At 38.2% G+C, this 17,982-nt stretch overlaps 1 protein-coding gene across 1 annotated transcript in view; it reads right to left on the minus strand.

Moving 5' to 3' along the window:
* LOC124164912 (rac GTPase-activating protein 1-like) overlaps positions 1-14,925 on the minus strand; it is a 38,562-nt gene extending 23,637 nt beyond the window's left edge. The window contains exons 1-4 of the mRNA XM_046542141.1: positions 14,772-14,925; positions 5,044-5,246; positions 4,822-4,972; positions 294-460 (exon numbers count right to left, since the gene is read on the minus strand). Of these exons, the coding sequence (XP_046398097.1) occupies positions 294-460; positions 4,822-4,972; positions 5,044-5,246; positions 14,772-14,853 (603 nt within the window). The 5' untranslated portion in view covers positions 14,854-14,925. The remainder of the gene's footprint in view (positions 1-293; positions 461-4,821; positions 4,973-5,043; positions 5,247-14,771) is intronic.
* Between the last annotated feature and the right edge of the window lie 3,057 nt (positions 14,926-17,982).

The following is a 17,982-nucleotide window of genomic DNA, read 5'->3' on the forward strand; positions in this document are numbered from 1 at the left end:
TCAGATCTGATTTAAATTAGGAACTGGTAAGATATTTTTGATAAGGCTGGTTAAAATATTTCCATGTGATTACAAGGGCTGAATAGCTGTGACTGATATCAGAGAAAATGTATGTATTAATTTATAAATATCAGATGTATCAATGGAATCAGTTTGGTTTAAATTGGATGAATGTAACATTAATACACATGTATATGTACGTGCTATTTCTTCACAGAAGCAAGGTTATCTAAAATAACTGCTTATTCAAAAACATTGCATCTAATTTTCCAGCAATAAATGAGGATACTCACACTTAAGCGGATGGATGATCGCCTACATTTGGTAGGAAGTACATCTCCACCTCCGTATGATGGCCTTTGTTGTTTCCAGTTTTTTCCAGATCTCAAACTCATACCATCCAAATTAATCATACAATTATCTTCTGACCGTGTTACACTCAAGTCTGTGAGAATGGACCCTGAGAAAAAATTTCTATCTGAACATCTCCATATGAAATCATAACAGTAAATCATATTTTTCAAATGAAAAAATTTATTTGTCAAATTCATTCACCCTTTTATTATTCTTTTTCTGTTACCAAAATGTTTTGTCAAATTCATTCACTCTTTTCTTATTCTTTATCTGTTATGAAAATGGTTTTTTAGACTTTTTTAGAGGTATTTCATAATTTATATTAAAAAATGCCATTCCTAATGGTTAATTTCTCTGTAAACTGGTAATGAAATCAATATGAGATCTTTGTAGAAATGACCTTCTGTTACAAAAGACAAAGAAAGAATTGAAAAATTTATATTGGCCATTTAAGAGAGGGAGCCATATTCTTCCTAAGTAGTTGAAATACACCATTATTTTTTTCATAGAGATAAATTAATCTCCTCAATATTTCTAACTTTTATGTTCTTTATGATGATACATACATGCATTGAAAAGTTCAAATACTTTGTTACTTCAAACCTTGGCCGTAAATGGGTAAATAAGAGTAAATTGTATGGCATTTTGAACCTCTGCTATTTAAGAGGGCAATGTGAAAGGTTAAGATTTAGTAGGTCTCCAAGAGACAAGATGGCCATTCAATGGCAAGCTGAATTCATCTAGTCATACCCTTTTTTACAGTGGCTGTGACGATGGTAATCACTACGCAGGCGTAGGAATTGCTGTAAGAAAAACATTTATGGAATCTGTGATGACCTTTGAACCTGTAAATGAAAGATTATGCTACATAAGGCTGAAAGGGAAATTTCAGAACATATCTGTGATTTGCTTTTATGCACCTACAGAGGATGCAGAGGATGATGTAAAAGACTTTTTCTATGACAATCTGGATCAGCTGATGACAAGTATACCAGACTATGACATGAAAATTCTACTCGGTGATGCAAATGCAAAAGTAGGAAATGAACCAAGCTGGATACAATATACAGGAGGAAACAGTTTGCACGAAACAACTAATGAAAATGGAATGAGGCTCATAAGCTTTGCAAGCGCAAAAAATCTCAAGATCATGTCGACCACCTTCCCAAGAAAAGATATTCATAAGTATACATGGGTCTCCCCAAATGGACAAGTAAAAAACCAAATTGATCATGTCTTGACTGAGGATAGACATAAAAGCTGCATCACAGACGTTAGAAGCAAGAGGGGAGCAGAATGTGGAACGGACCATTACTTGATAATAATAAAAGTAAGGCAAAAAGTGTGCAAAAACAGAAGAGATATACAAAAGACAAAACAAAAGTTTGATCTCAAAAAACTTGATAACCCAAATATTAGGAAAGAGTTCATGATTAAACTTTCTAACAGGTTCCAAGCCTTAGAAAAGGAAGAAGAGGATTCTATAGAAGGAAAATGGAAAGTTATTCGAGATTCAATTCAGGAAGTAGGGAAGGAAGTAGTTGGGTTCCAAAATAATAGAAAGAACAAGAAAACTTGGTTCAATGAAGACTGCCGGCAAATGATAGAGGAGAGAAAAAAAGCCAAGGCAGGACTACTTACAGATGACAACCATGAAAAAAGGGAAGAATATTTAAGAATTAATAGAAAGACAAACAAGACACTGAGGACCGCTAAAAGAAATTTTGTGAAAGATCAGTTAAAGAAAGCGGAAGAAGACAGAACAAATAACAATTCTAGAGAATTTTTCCGTTCGGTGAGATATTTCAAACAGGGTTTTAAACCTAGAACATTTGGGGTCAAAGGTAAAGATGGTAAAATTACCTGTAACCAAAAAGATATCCTTAATATATGGAAGGATTACTTTAGCAACCTCCTTAATGCGGGCAGGATCCCAGCAGAAGAAGAAGACGAATTATATATATATCCTCAAATACAGATCCAAGATCCATCTGAGGAGGAAGTATGCAACGTGATAAAAGCTCTAAAAAACCACAAAGCTCCTGGAGAGGATGGTATACCAGCAGAATTCCTCAAGGCCGGGGAAAATGCTCTCTTAAGAAAGCTGCATGCACTAATAGTGAAAATATGGAACGAGGAAAAAATACCAAAAGAATGGAACCTCTCTATAATAGTCCCGCTGCATAAAAAAGGAGACAAGTTAGTATGCAGCAATTATCGGGGAATATCTTTAATAAACACGGCTTACAAAGTACTGTCCAAAATACTGTATAACAGAATACAGGAATACTCGGAAGAAATTATAGGAGAGCACCAGACAGGTTTTAGAAAACAAATGTCTACGATTGATCAAATTTTTATCATTAAACAAATCTTATCAAAGTATTGGGAGTTCAATAGAGATGCGCACCTCCTCTTTATTGATTTTAAGAAGGCGTACGACAGTATCAACAGAAACCAAATGTGGAAATATCTCAGGAGAATGGGAATCCCAAACAAACTAGTCAAACTGGCTCAGATATGTACAGAAAACTCAAGTTGCAAAGTACAGATAAATAATGAATTTTCAGAAAGTTTTGATGTAGCCACGGGGGTACGACAAGGAGATGCACTCTCACCATTGCTTTTTAACCTGTCATTAGAAAATGCACTTAAAGCCGTAAAGGAGCAACAACCGGGGATTGAAGTCGGAAAAAAGATAAATCTGCTAGCTTTTGCAGATGACGTGACCTTATTGGCGGAGGATGCAAATGGGTTAAAAACTCTTGCAGAGTCTCTGATAAAAGAAACCAAAAAAGTAGGATTAGAAATTAGCGAAGAAAAAACAAAATACTTAATTGTTGGTCGACACGCAGAAAACATAGAAGCAGAGGCTTTAAAAGTCCAAAATTATACCTTTGAAAGGACAACAAATTTTAAATACTTAGGAGTAACCATAGAACAGGAAAATAAAGAGGAGGTAGAGATAAATGCAAGGTTACTTCTCGGGAACAACTGTTATTGGGCTCTTAAATCATTGCTAAAATGTAAACTTCTGTCAAGAAAAACTAAATCAAAACTGTACAAGACAATAATACAACCAGTAATACTCTACGGATCCGAAACCTGGACTTTAACAAAAAACCAGGAGAGGAAATTGATAGTTTTTGAAAATAAGATCCTCAGAACAATATATGGTCCTATTAATGAAGAAGAAGTATGGAGGATCAGAACCAACAAAGAGCTCAGAGAATTATATACAGATCCGGATATAATAGCGCAAATAAAAAGCAGGAGATTAAGATGGGCCGGTCATGTAAAGAGGAGAAAAGATGAGTCCATGCTAAGAATGGTATCTGAAAATCAACCCCGAGGAAAACGTCCGCTTGGGCGACCCCGACTAAGATGGCAGGACCAAGTGAAAAGGGACTTAGGGAAGATGAGAGCAGATGCAGAATGGATGGCGGATAGAGATAAATGGCGACATGTTGTTGGTGAGGCCAAAAACCTCCTGAGGTTTGAGTGGCCACATAGGTAAGGTAAGGTAATGTGAAAGGTTAATAGGACGAATTACACTGAGGAACAATTTTTAACAAACTTTCTGATAACTTCAAATTTTGAGCTACTTCATGCTAAAATAAGCATGCTGATTTTAAAACTTTAGTTAGTTTTCTTCTAGCATGTCAAGTTTTTCACTTCACCAAATGTGATTGTGACTACTCTCTTCTAGACTGAGCATCGATCATCATTATTGCTCTCCAAATGGCTGACACAAGCCTTATCAGACTGGTACCAGGTGGCTGACGTCAGAGGAGACAAGCTACATATGTGTGTAGCAATCTATTTATGCAGGAGATACTACAGTGAGACCCAGTGGTGAAACTAGGAATATGCTTTCGGGGGGATGTGATGGCCTGGGGAGGCAATGCCCCCCAGGAAATGGGGGTCCGGGAGAATTTTTGAAAAATGACATGTCTGGAATAACATTTTACTTTCATTTCGATTTAAAAATTTAACTTTAAGCAGATGCAGTTATTATACGTCAAAACTAGATAATAGTATGAAATATTTTTTTCATTTCTCTGAGGTTTTGGGGGGGGGGGGGAACTATCGCCTCATCCCCTCCATTAGTTACGCCACTGGTGAGACTTGCTTCTTGGGGGAAGCTTTGTTGTGGTGCAGGTTGCAAATGTGGATTTTTCTTAATTTTTATCAATTCACACCCATCGGTAAACCATACCTTTTAATAGATTATCTACCAAGTTCCTGCATGGACACTGTATAAGGTAAGATTTTCCTTTATATTCCCTTCATTTGCATATTTTTTATGATACATGAGACAAAAAGAGGGTCCCCTGTGGCTTAAAAAGTTGAAGTGATAGACCAAAAACTGAGGTAATTTTCTTATTCAGATGCCAAAAGGTAATAACAAAACAAGTTGCAGATCCAAGACAAGAAAATGACCATTCCCAAGTGTTATCAACCAACCTGTTGCATCAGAAATGGTGCTAAGTCTAAGAGATCCAGCTATGCTATTTCTGGCACTCCTTGCAGCTGAATGCAAAATCTCTTCAATTTCTTCATTGAGTTGATTCTGTAGTGGAACATGACAGTCCCTTATTCGGGCTACAAGCCGTTCCTGCAAAGAAGAGTCATTTGTTAGCCACCAAATAAAAATAAAGAATTATCCTGGGGAAAAAGCAATCCTACCAATGCAAGATTCTCCTCTTCAAACTGCCTTCTTCTCTGCCTTTCCTTGTCCAGCATCCTTCGGGCACAATGAAGAGAATTTTCTGAAGCAATAAGAGCCTTCTGTGTTTTTTCAAGGGCAGCCTGTAACTTCTTACATTCTTCTACTGCGGCACACCACTGAAGTCTGCAGTCCTCTTGATTAATGACAAACTGCAAAAATTCTGGAACCAGATAAAATAAGTGGATAAATTGCAGCACACGTAGAGCCTCCGCATTATCAAGCTTCAAATCCAAATTTCACAAGAAGTCATATATGAAGTAAAACCACAGTCTATAAAATCACATCATTCCATTTAATTTTCACTCCAGAGGATCCCTATGCTTCTGGTGGTGAGAGAGTATAACTACAGCAGTGGCGCAGCGAGGGGGGTTTTGGGGGATAAAACCCACCCCCCCCCCAAAGCTCAGATAAATTTTTAATTTTAATCCTTTTACTTAATTGGATTGATATTACTGATATAATAGTGTAAGGATTAATAAAATATCTCTCAGAAAGCCATAAAATTCACCATTTCGAACCATTTATCTTAAAATTACGCAAGTTATTAATCTCGCACCTACCACTTATCCTGGTGGGTATTCCATACCCCCCCGCACCCCGGTACTAGTTGCACCTAAACTCCCCCCAGCCGTAATTCCTAGCTACAGTGCAGTGCAGCTTATGCATGGTAAGTCAATTCAGCTTAACCCTTTCGAGACGTTGAAGTTCTCTTCTTAGCACGAATTCTGGACTGAGCTCCAAGAGACTCTTGTGTCCCCTGGTACGGAGCATTTTTGCAGGACATTCGTTAACCCTGCAGGACTCTCACCCCTTTTTGGAACGCGAGTACCTACTCGCATTGAGCCGGTCACGCTCAATATTCTTTTTCAAGTCCTCACCCATTAAAGTCGATTATATTTCCTGTTCTTTTGTTTAAATCAAACTAATAATGCTGAAATGGTCCATTTCATGAAAATCAAGTCCATTTACATCTGATAAAATATGTAATTATTTCTTCATATCAAGTGTGATATAATACAGATTACCATTACTTGTTATTGATTTATTGACTACACAGTGTTAATATTAAGACAGAAAAAAACATTATAAGGCAAATTTAGCAATGAACATTATTCTGCAAGCATGCACTATACAATAATTGCATATGCTCGAGATAAATACACTTTTCAATATTTTCTCAGACATACCCTCTAAATATATTTTTCGTGCATCCACATTCTGCACACATTTTTTAAATTCCAGTGAAGTTTGGGTTCTCTGTTTTTTTAGTTGCCTTTGGTTAATCTATTCTGTTACTCTTGATAGGCTCGTCTTATAATTAGCCCTAACTCTTTCAGGAGCGATTTTATGGTTCCCCTTCTTTACGCGTGTTCATCTACGAGCCCAGCTGACTATTGCCTAAATTACGCTCTCTGAGATTTTACTTCTAAGTTTTTGTTTCCGAGGTAAAAAATGTAGGAATTTACCACAGCAATATTTAGCAAAACTTTAATACTTGGCATAGGACTACGCCGTGCATTTCTTGATACATTGTATGCCGTGCATAACTGATCTAGTGTATCTACTCCCGATTTTGTCATGTCATAAAAAGGTATCATTTCTGGCTTTCTTTCATCTCCACTACATTCATCATTTTTTTGCTATAGTTCATGGTTGATATCATAAACACAAATTTATTCTTTCTTGGAGTGTATGACACAAAAAAAATTACAGATTTCAAATAAACTGGATTTTTTATTTTTTGTTTCAACGAAAAAAAGTAGGCAATTCCCACTTATTTTTGTGAACTGTTCCAATCACGGCAAGTCAGAATTTCAAGAGTTCATTTACTAAACAAACACTGGCAAATAAATTATCAATCGAAATACTTCTACCAGTACTGCTGATGGGGAGCATAACCTCTTCACGATATCAGAAGGGCTGTTGTTGACCGAAAACGATCCATCAGGTTGTTTACCAGCATACACTTCAAAGTTCTAAGTGTAAAATATTCCAGCATCTACCTAGCAAAGCAAAATTTTTTATCCTGTATTTGTTGGGCACACTTGGGATATATTGCTGGAATGCAAAAAGACCTCGAAAATCCACAATTTTCTCATAAATGGTTCGGTATTCACCAATAACATGAGAACTTTTACGATTGACTGTCAAATTTTTCAAATATCTCATGAATTGCAGCTATCCTATCATTTTTTGTCGTCTTTGCTGTTATTCTTTGTATTTTCTATAATTTTCGCAATCAAAAAATCACTGCCAGAATGCTGAAAGAGAATACTCACGGTTTTGTGGCGGAAACTGGTGCAGTTGAAACTTCAGCGAGAAGAGTACCTCCAATATCTGTGCACTCTCTAATCAGAATGACCGTGTCCTCCGAATTTTATGGCCGCCGTGGGGCGAAGTGAATACACTTTTCGAGAAGAGGTGTAATTTAACGAGCCATAACTTATAACATTGTGTGAAATCAATACTAGTAGCTTACTTTGTGTCAACTATAGCGCGCTTGTAATTACAGTAGGAAGAGCAACAATAGCTTCTCAGACATTCTCCCATGTAAATAGTTATGACTTTCAAAATATTAAGCTGATTTGGCAGAAAAAGAACCTTTACTAGGAGTATAGTGTTAGAGGTTATCCATGACAGCCTACATTGTGTCTATACAGGCGATCAGAGAAAAAGAATAGGCTAAGAGTGAGAATCAAAACTGTAACGCGAGCACTTGCGTAAAACCTGAGGGGCTCACACCACGTGCATACGAAGCAAAAGTATCATATTCCAACCTTATGATAGGTTAATCGGGACATTCTGCGCATGTAAAACGTAGCCTAAAGAGTAAGGAAAAGGTAGAGAAAATATAAGTGCATTATTGAGAATTGGTCAAGAACTACTAAAGTGAGTGTAGCAGGCTCAGCGCGAGCTTCGGAGGGTTAAGAAGGGTCTCGCCGATAATCACACACACTCAGCTACAACCTTTTTCAACTCCTCCCACTAGGGACTTTGCATTACCTGGGACTCCGAGGGTAGTTGGGCTCCCTCCTTTCCGGGTTTTTATGACCCAACCAGTGGCATTGGTTCACGGTCAATCATGCTTTATTTATATGAATTAGCTGTATGGATAATAAGGTGGTTTCCTATTATTTTTTTATTGCCTAAATCAAAAGATTATTACTCCTGGAGTACGTATTTCACGCTTTTAGATTTTAAAATGATGATATCTATTTTTCGCGATTTAATGAAAAGTGAAAATTTTCAAGGGCACGAAAACACAACGGGTAAGTATGAATGCCAGGAAAACTCCCGTGTGACGTCGTTCTGGTTCCCACTGCTGCAAGTGAGGTGACCTTGGGGCGAGGCTTTGAGTGCTGATACGATGCAGGATGCTAGCAGGTAGCAGAGTACCATGCTAGCTGGTAGGGCTTGGCTTAAATAAGGATTATTAATGCCTTATCAAACGAGGAAAACTTTCCGACCTTAGCCAGTTTTAATAGGTGATTATTAAGACATGTTTCCCTGAGCTCTGTCCCTCATGCATGCATCGGTAACCTCAGACGATGTAAAAATCCTATCTACTCGTATAGAAACTAGGTCCCTGAGACATCACGTGGAGTGGCATCGCATGGGCGCCAATCTGGCCTTTTTCAAATGAGGAGAAAATTGACCCTTGCCATTCGTCTAAACCGGTATTACTGAAACCAAATAATTTGTGTACTATGAATACACTAATGGTAGGTAACGAATCACAATCAATGCCTTTCGTTTTGTTTGATGATGGGAACTACCCTATTGTTGCTTGCACGTAAATTGCAGATTTTGAATTGAATTCCTCATTAGATTCTGAGAATTATCAAAATTTGAACAAAGCTCTACCATCAACATGAACGCATTTAATGCAGCAACAATTTCCATGTTCATGTTTATAATGAAATCGAGATATAAGTTCATATTTATCGTAGAATTTCGTTCTAACATTGTAAATGCTGCTCAAAAGACAAAGAATTGAATGAACAATTGTATGACCGCGGTCCCCTATCACCAAGAGGGGTAATATGAGACAGGGGGTCCAGGTACCTGCTCCCAGATTTTAAGGGTACGGCCTAAGTCCCGCTTAGTTAGGTCCTGAAACCATGACTTCGCAAACCTGCGACTGTCATATAAGATGGAGAGGCAAGGAAACTTATATTTTTAGCTTTGGTTCGCCTGCATTGGAAAATCTCCAATGAAAATTTGCTGCTTTCGCCTCCCAGGTCAAGAAACGTCCTGCCACATATTTTCATGGTTAGTAGGGAAAAGGTTAAAAATATTGGATTTTACATTTTCTACCAAATGCTAAAAAAATACTCTGGCATGTTATTAATCAATTTAAACATTGAATCAAAGCATTTCACTGTAGTTATACTCGCTTGCAGCCCAGGGGCCTGCTAACATCTACTGTGACTATAAAGACACTATGGTAACAGCAAGAAAGGTCATTTCATCCATTGACAGGATTCAAATTGATTTTTTTCGGAGTAAAACATTTACAATAGCATTCACACTTTTCTTTCAGTCATTTCTACCTAAACTTATACAAAAAGACAAATGACATTCACAATTTTTTTTTATTTTAAGAATAATTACACTGGGGAACAATTTTAAACACAGTACCTGTTGACTTCAATTTTTGAGCTGCTTCGGTGTAAAAGGGGCATGCCGATTTCAAAACTGTATTTAGTTTTCTTCCACTATACCAAGTTTTCTCACTGCACCATGTGTCTATGTGACCACACACTCCTAGATTGAGCATCAGTCACAGGAGGAATCATTGCTCTCCAATTGGAATATATTGCGCTTATGATGCTGTTGCCGGGTGACTGATGCTTTAGGAGGCAAGCAACAGGTGCTTAGTTGTCTAGTTATGGAGGAAATATTACAGTGAGACACAGGCACTTAGTCTGAAATTTGCTCAGAGGGAGCTTCAGTATTGAGGGGGTTGCATACACTGATATTTTTATGTCGAATCACACACATCGGTAAACCTTTTAAGAGATCACCTATAAATTTCACTTGACTATTGCAGAAAGCTAAATTCATCATTGGTGATTGGCAGGCATTGTGAAATGTAACAATGTACATATATCATATGATGGGGGTCTGAGTAAAGATGCTCCTGAGCTCAGTGGCGCAGTGAGGGGGGGGGGGGTTTTGGGGGTTAAAACCACCCCCAGAGCTCAGAGAAATGCTTACGTTTAATCCATTTTACTTAATTGGATTGATATTATTAATAGAATAGTGTAAGTATTAATAAAATATCTCTCAGAAATCCGTCAAATTCACCATTTTGAACCATTTATCTTAGAATTCCACAATTTATTAATCTCGCACCTACCACTTATCCTGGTGGGTATTCCACACCCCACACACCTCGGTATTAGTTGCACCTTAACCCCCCCAGCCTTAATTCCTGGCTGCGCCCCTGCCTGAGCTAGATTCTGATGAGGATTGCAAGTTCTTGTCTTTCAACAATGTAGCAGTGTTTAGTTTTTATTCACATGCATGTGAACTGAAAAGTTTCCTGTCACGAATTTGTTTATTTCAATATGGAAAAATTCCACTCCATCACACTTGGATCTTCAAATTTCCTATCTGCCTCACATCAAAAAGCAAATAGCGATGCACTCAGTAGGAAAACCCATTTTGCTTATTTTAAGAAGAAAATTAGTGATCAAGTTAAATCACGGGCCCCTCACAAAATGAACAAGCAGTATATCAAGAGTTAATGAACCTGGAAGAGAGGGAACATGATAAATTTCTATTTGGTATAAATATGATTTGGCGAGAACCCAATGATCACTCCTGATGTTGCTTTTTTAAAGCAAAAAAAGTCTTTACACGACAAGAAAATCGAATGTAAAATAGAGTGCCCAAGTTAATCATCATCGGTACGCAATAAAAATAGCCTGCAGACAATTCTAGGATACAATGAAACATTCAATTCTCAGAGAAGAAGAACTCATATGGAGTACAGAGGGCTAAACACTTTAGTTTGGTTTCTGAATCCTGCAATAAAATCAAATTCCTAATATTAATAAATAAGATACTACAAGAATGAGAAAATGGAAGGATGACAGACTTACCACAACAGAAGAAGGAATGAAATGTCACAAATAAAAGAATGCTAGGGAAACATAGATGAAGAACCTAAAGATCATCCAAAGAACCTAAAACATGGAAAAGTTTAAGCTGCCTATAGAATAGTGAGGCATGGGCATACCCAGCGTGGGGTAGGTGGGGGCAGCTGAAGAAGAAAAAATCACAAATGTCTTTAAGGAAAATAATATTTTTTGAGGCAAATAATCATTCACCCTTTCTTTAAATCTTACCTACAACTTGAAAAACCATAGCTTGCCCCCCCCCCCTCTAGTTTTGATCCTAGGTACGCCCTTGTAGTAAGGAACTATGTCAAGGATGAAAGGAATGTACAAGACATGGGCGTACCCAACAGGGGGGGGGGGGGCAGGAGGGGACAGCTGCCCCCTCTTCAAGCAAAAATCGGGACAGCTCAAGGAAAATCAGGACTGAATTGAAAGGAAAGTTTTCTACAAATTTTAGTTAAACCCAAAAAAAATTATAATAGTGTAAGACATGTAATTAAAATGAAATTTTTTTGTCAAAGAAGTAATTTTAAAAACTAATAAAACACTTATAATTTTCTTAAAATGTTGGTCTCATTCACCTTTTCCATGCTAAAATATTACAAGTCCAACGATCATGGCTTGCCCCCCCCCCCTCCTAGTTTTGATCCAAGGTATGCACTGGCAGTGGTACAGCAAAGGGGGGTTTTGAGGGATAAATCCTTCCCCATGGCTTAGAGAATATTAGAGAATATATAGAGAATATTTTAATGTAATTTTTAATGAAAAATTTTGTAACTAATACTAGGGAGACAGATGACTCTCAAAGAAAACATCAAACTATGTACACAGCCGTAAAACTTACCATTTTGAACCATTTTACCTTGAAATTTTTGGGGGAAGGCCCCCGCACTTCCTGCTTACCCCAGCGGGTATTCCATACCCCCAGTATTAGTTGCCCCTAAAACCCCCCCAAGCCTTAGTTCCTAGCAGGGCCCCTGGCCCGTGGTGCAAGATGCATTACTATCAGGATGGAACAAAAATGGAAATTATCTTGTTGAAAACAAAGATTAAGTGGTGTGATAGATAAAATCCCAAGAAGAATTATACAAAAGAAACATTATCAATGCAAAAAAAATTAAAGAGGAGAATGAATAGTGGAAGACACAGGAGTCATCAGCATCTCAAGAAAAAAATTTGACACAGCAACGAGAGGGAATAAATGATTTTATTTATGCAGGAAAATTCAAGAGAGAAGGCTATAATCAAGGCCAACAAATCCATCTGAAAAATAAACTCGACAGGAGATATGTATACTAATGGACATCAAGCAGGACATCATTCATATTCCCAAAAAGAAGATAGCAGAGAAGTGAGACGATTTTATAACTAAATACAAGCCTGAAAACACACGCTTTGATAATGCCCAGAATCAGCTACAGAAGAATGGAGTAGGGAGCTGAATAATTCTCAGATGAGGACAACAGGATTGCAGGCGAGGAACATGAATACTCGAAAATACTGACAAAAATACATAAGCTGTAACATAATAAAAAGAAAGATATTAGAATGGAGCAGAAGAAGTACCAAAAAAAAGCATCAAACTAGGAAAAAATAAGCTTTAAGAACTTTTGCTGCCTATATAAGAAGCCTAGAGACCACCAAGGGATTAAGTGAGAAAGAAACAGTTGATATTTAGAACAAGTAAAGAAGAAATAGAAGGAATAATAACTTTGCTATTTCCACATGGTAATTTATTGAGACCAATCATGGTTTCGTTACAGCATAACATTATCAAGGTGAAGAATTACAGGTAAATTGACAAGTATATATAGCAGAAGGTTGGGAAGGGAAATTTCCGGAAGCTGTTGGTTAGGGGGAGGTAGGGGTTGGGTTTTGAGCTGGTTTAGGCGTCACTGTGGGTGGGGTGAGTGGAGGGTTGGATGAGTAAGTGGGAAAGTGGAGGAGGGGGGAGCAAGAAGGGTAAAGGTGGTCGAGTATGAGTTCCAGTGGCTTAAAATTTCCAGCTCTTCCAAGGTGTCTAATCTCTACCCTCAAAGTGAAGAATAGTAGGGGTGAAGTCACAATTGTGCCCCATGTCAATAAGATGGTTTGCAAAATGTGAACTATCTTTCCGGGCTGTCTATGACACATCTGGTGCTTGGCCATCTGATGGAAAAATTCCTCCCTGTTAAGCCGATGTAAATTGTGTAGGTGCAACTGAGGCAATACACTCAGCTCCGTTCCTTCGGGATTTCCTTGCCCTATGGAGATCCAAGCATGCTCCTTAGTGTACGGTAGTTATAAAAGGCTGGCCTTATTTTTTCCTTGGGGAGTAGTCTCTGCAATTTTAACGATAAATTCCCAAAAAAGGAAAGGAATTCAGCACCATTTAGGAGAACCCTCCCAGGAAAGTTTGCGTTTTAAATATTAGACACCTTGCCATCCGAGTTCTTTTTCGCCGGAAAATGGTGTACACTAATTTTTCTTCGTAGTCATTGTTAACGGCAATGGTGCGGAGTTCATTCGCCATGTTAAGCTGTAACAAAACCATGGTCGGTCTTAATAAATTACCATGTGGAAATAGTTATTATTCCTTCTATTAAGGATTTCCACAAAGTTACGCCCGCTACTATTATAATTATAAGCAAAGAAGGCATTCTCTTCAAGAAAAATATACTTACAGCTGAGATTACAAGCACAGAATTAAGGAACAATTGATCAGATTCTACAATTTGTGCATGATCTTTTGTGGGGACATGGCATGGGCATCATAGAAAGCATGCAGAAGAAGCAGATCCTAATAAGATGACGGAACACCTAAATAGGCCACATCATGAGGCATGCAGTAGCGTGGCCAGGATTTTGAAATGGGGAGGGGGTTTACCAGAGATCTCGGGGCCCTTCCGGGGTGTAAGGAAAAAATACCACGACAAAGGGGGTGGGGTGTCCGGGAGTACTCTTTTGAAGGCTCAAGGGGGGGTTGCAACCCGGAAAACCCCCCGTGGCTACATCACTGGACGCACGATGACCTGATGAAGAGGAAGGTCAATTGGGTGGAAAGAAAGGCAAAGGAGAGCCCCAAATGAGTTATATAGGCCAAGCAATGGCGCCGACTCCATGGGGCTTGAGGGGGCCCGAGCCCCCTCAAAAATTCGTTATGGGTGTGAGGAAAAAATGTGTCAGGCTTGCCGATTTTCCCCGGAGTGTCCAGATATCGAGATTCGAGTTATCAGGGTTCTCATGTTGATCATATGACTCTTCTAAAATCCTTAAAAAACTTAAAACTCACTACTTATAAAATTTCCCGGGCAAGATCCCCGGTTTGCCCCCCCCCCCCCCCCCCCCAATATTTTTTGCAAGCCGGCACCCCTGAGGCCAAGTTATTAAGGATGTAAAGTAGAAGATAATCGTATATGAGATTTAAAATATTGACGATTGGAATAAGTTATTCCTTTTAGTTCGTTGGGACGACGTAGGGGTTAAACGACCCCTTTCCGTAGTCAAATGTACCGGACTAAACACTTCCTTTTTCTCTTGACAAGACAATGATAATTGAATTTCAAATCCACATGTACCTTGCTCCGAATCATCGATCAATATTTCTTGCAGTGCTATCAAATCATCAAAGCAATCAACCAGAGACGTCTCTTCACCCATGTTGAACACACTTATCCTGAGAGGTACAGCTTGCCACACTCACCACCACGAATATTTCAAATGGTGCCACTGATTACTAGTGATGAGCGATATATCGCTAACTGTGATTGAATCACCGTTACTGAAAAGTAGCAGTCACTGTCGGTGATTCAATATTCGAAATCACCGTGATCGGTGATTCAATCACTGGATTCGGTGATGATAGCGCTGGCTACTAACAAGTGATATGCGATATATCGCCACCTGTGATTGAATAGAAGTAGCCGATCACTGCCGGTGACAAAATCACCGAATGCTCGAAATCACTGCCCGTCACTGCCGGTGATTGAATCACCAAATACTAGAAATCACTGCGACTGTGAATACGGTGAAGTTAGCTTCGGCAGCTACCATGATGCTACCAACAGTAAAATAACGACGTCTTATTCATATTTAATGATAAATAAGACATTCTGTGCGAAATATACAGCTGAAGCTTTGAATTATGATGGTTTGATTATAAATACGTACAAAAAATGATTGCCCCTTATCAATTCTTCTACCACATCAAATTTACTTTATTGTTGTAATATAAACTCGGAATCAGAACTATTCCCTCAAAAAAATATTTTGTCTAATTTTACAACTTTCTATAAGTTTATTTGTTCCTATTGAGAAGAGCTCATTCCTTGGAATTGGACAAAGTAGCAGGAATAGCAGCGCCACAAATCACCGATGACTTTAAAGAGTGATTCACCTCGGTGATCGCAATCACAGTTAAGAATCACCGTTACTGATGAGTAGCAGTCACAGGTAACGAAGTGATCCGAAAATCACAGTTCCGCTCATCACTACTGATTACTCTTGCGCGCGTCTACGCGCAACCCTCGGTTCGTGTTCTGCGAGCGGAATGTGACGTCATAAACAAATGAGTCCCTACTGATCTACACTAACGGCATGGGAAACTATAATTTCGGTGTTTACATAATAAAAAATTGCATAAATTAATTTGAAGTTACAGATTTATCGTTTTTTTGGCCAGTGCCAATTTCTAGAGTTCGCCAAGCTCGTAATTATATTTGCCCGTCGTTCCGAGTTCCGCCATGACAGCTTACAGTGCAGACAGCTGGCATTTATGGATATTCATAATTAATTTTGAAATTTATATGCTAAACTGGTCGAATAATTATTTTAATTTGAGAGCCACTATTAACATAACCATCTTTTAGGCTCGACTACGGATATTGCTGCATGAAAAATTGTCTTTCACGGTGCCTTGCAATGCTTTTTAACAATTGCCTTGTATGAACCGTATGAGGTTAATTCATATCATTTTTCCTCTTCTTGAATTTATTTCGATACAATTACACATACGATGGTGAACGGAAGCTATCTATCTCATGTGCACCTCTGAGGTTGGTTATGTCTGTGCAAGTTTACTAGTGTTTTCGTAGGCGATATCGTTTTCAACATGTTAAATTATGAATGTTGTCAGCTCGGCAATCACCGAGGGCCCCGAGCTTTGGGGGAGGAGGGCAGAATTGAGCGTTAATTTTTGAAGCTTACATGACAGGTGCATTCAAAAAGACTCAGATTACTAGAACCAAAGTTTTTTTGCAATTATAAAATTCTACTTATTCATTTTTTGGTTTACTTACAGAAAAATGTTATGTAAAATTATAAATAAAGTAAAGGTGTCAGAAGAAATGATATTACTTTTCATAGAACTTTAACTTACGATGTTGCTATTTTTTTTTACTTAAATCTAGTTTTTAAAGAGCCAGAATAGCGCTAAAATCTATTTCCAACCTTTCAATTTCCCAAAATTTTCTAGGGGAGGACCCCCAAATCCCCCGAGTACCGGAGTGGCCATCATGAGCCCCAGACGAGGGCGCCCAATCACCCCATACCGGTAACGCCCTAGAGGTTATGGGAGATGGAGCTGCCTATTCCTCCTCCTGCATTGGCAGGTGAAGCCGTGGTGCTTAAAATTCCATGATAGATACGAGGATGTCGCATCCTTGAAAGTATGCATGCCAGAATTACATTTGTGTCATTTTGTTAGAATGCACAAATTGGTTGAATGTATTAGCAAGGATTAAACCAAAATGAATTCCTGCCTGCAACAATTGTGAGACTAAATATTAATGGATCAAAGTTGTGCCCTTTTCAATTCTTTTAGGATTTATAAAACTCTAAATGATTCAAGTAGCATTCGTTTCAAAGGATTTTTGTTCCAGATCGCCAAAGAGTGGGCAGCGAGTAAAGAGTCAGTTGAGTCATCCTCAGACGAGGATGGCGAAGATAAGCCAACAGAGCGTGTTCCTTCAAGAGATCACCCACATCGCTTCTCGAGAGACCTTGGTAGACATCATCTCATCCCTATCATTGGAAAGGGGAAGAAAAAATAACACACCAGAAGATGCGAAGTGTGTGCTTCAAGAAAAATTAGGAAAGAGACTAGGTATGTGCGCTCAGCTTGTGGCGTTCCACTCCACAAAGGAAAATGTTTTATGGAATATCACAAGAAGAAGAAATGCTGACATTATTTGTGAGTACTATATTCAAAGTCGCATTTAAAAATATTAATTTTTAAAAAAGTTATAGAAATTTTACTATGACTATGCATGTTCTAAGATTAAGGTTAAAATATCCGCCGGAACAGAGGGTTAAATAGCATTTAAATACCCTCGTACGACACGTGATAAAATATTTGGGCTTTTAGTGAAATTTTTTAATGATTATTTCATCAAACAGCCTTTATGTACTTGGTTCTTTTAAAATATTTGAGCTTTAAATAAAATGGATGGGACCGATAACAATATTGATCAAAATTATTGCAGGAAGAGTTCTTGAGATTGCCCCATTTCATAATTACGCTGCAGATGATGGCAGTCTACACCCTCTAAATGTTAGAATAAATCAACCATTTCACCCCGTAGGGAACCTGAGAAATGTTCCTACTATCAATTTGCCAGGAATTTCTGAGATCCTACAAACCAATTTATCGTCACTCTACTTATTTAATTCTGAATTAGTATATGTGTGCAGGCGGAGGAATGAGTTTTTTTTTTTCAGGGAGGAAATGTTCCATCATCAATGAAGGTAATTCAACCTCAGCCTACAGGTGTACATCCATTTTGTTAGCTA

Source organism: Ischnura elegans, chromosome 9, assembly GCF_921293095.1.
Source record: "Ischnura elegans chromosome 9, ioIscEleg1.1, whole genome shotgun sequence".
In the NCBI taxonomy this organism is placed as follows: Eukaryota; Metazoa; Arthropoda; class Insecta; order Odonata; family Coenagrionidae; genus Ischnura; species Ischnura elegans.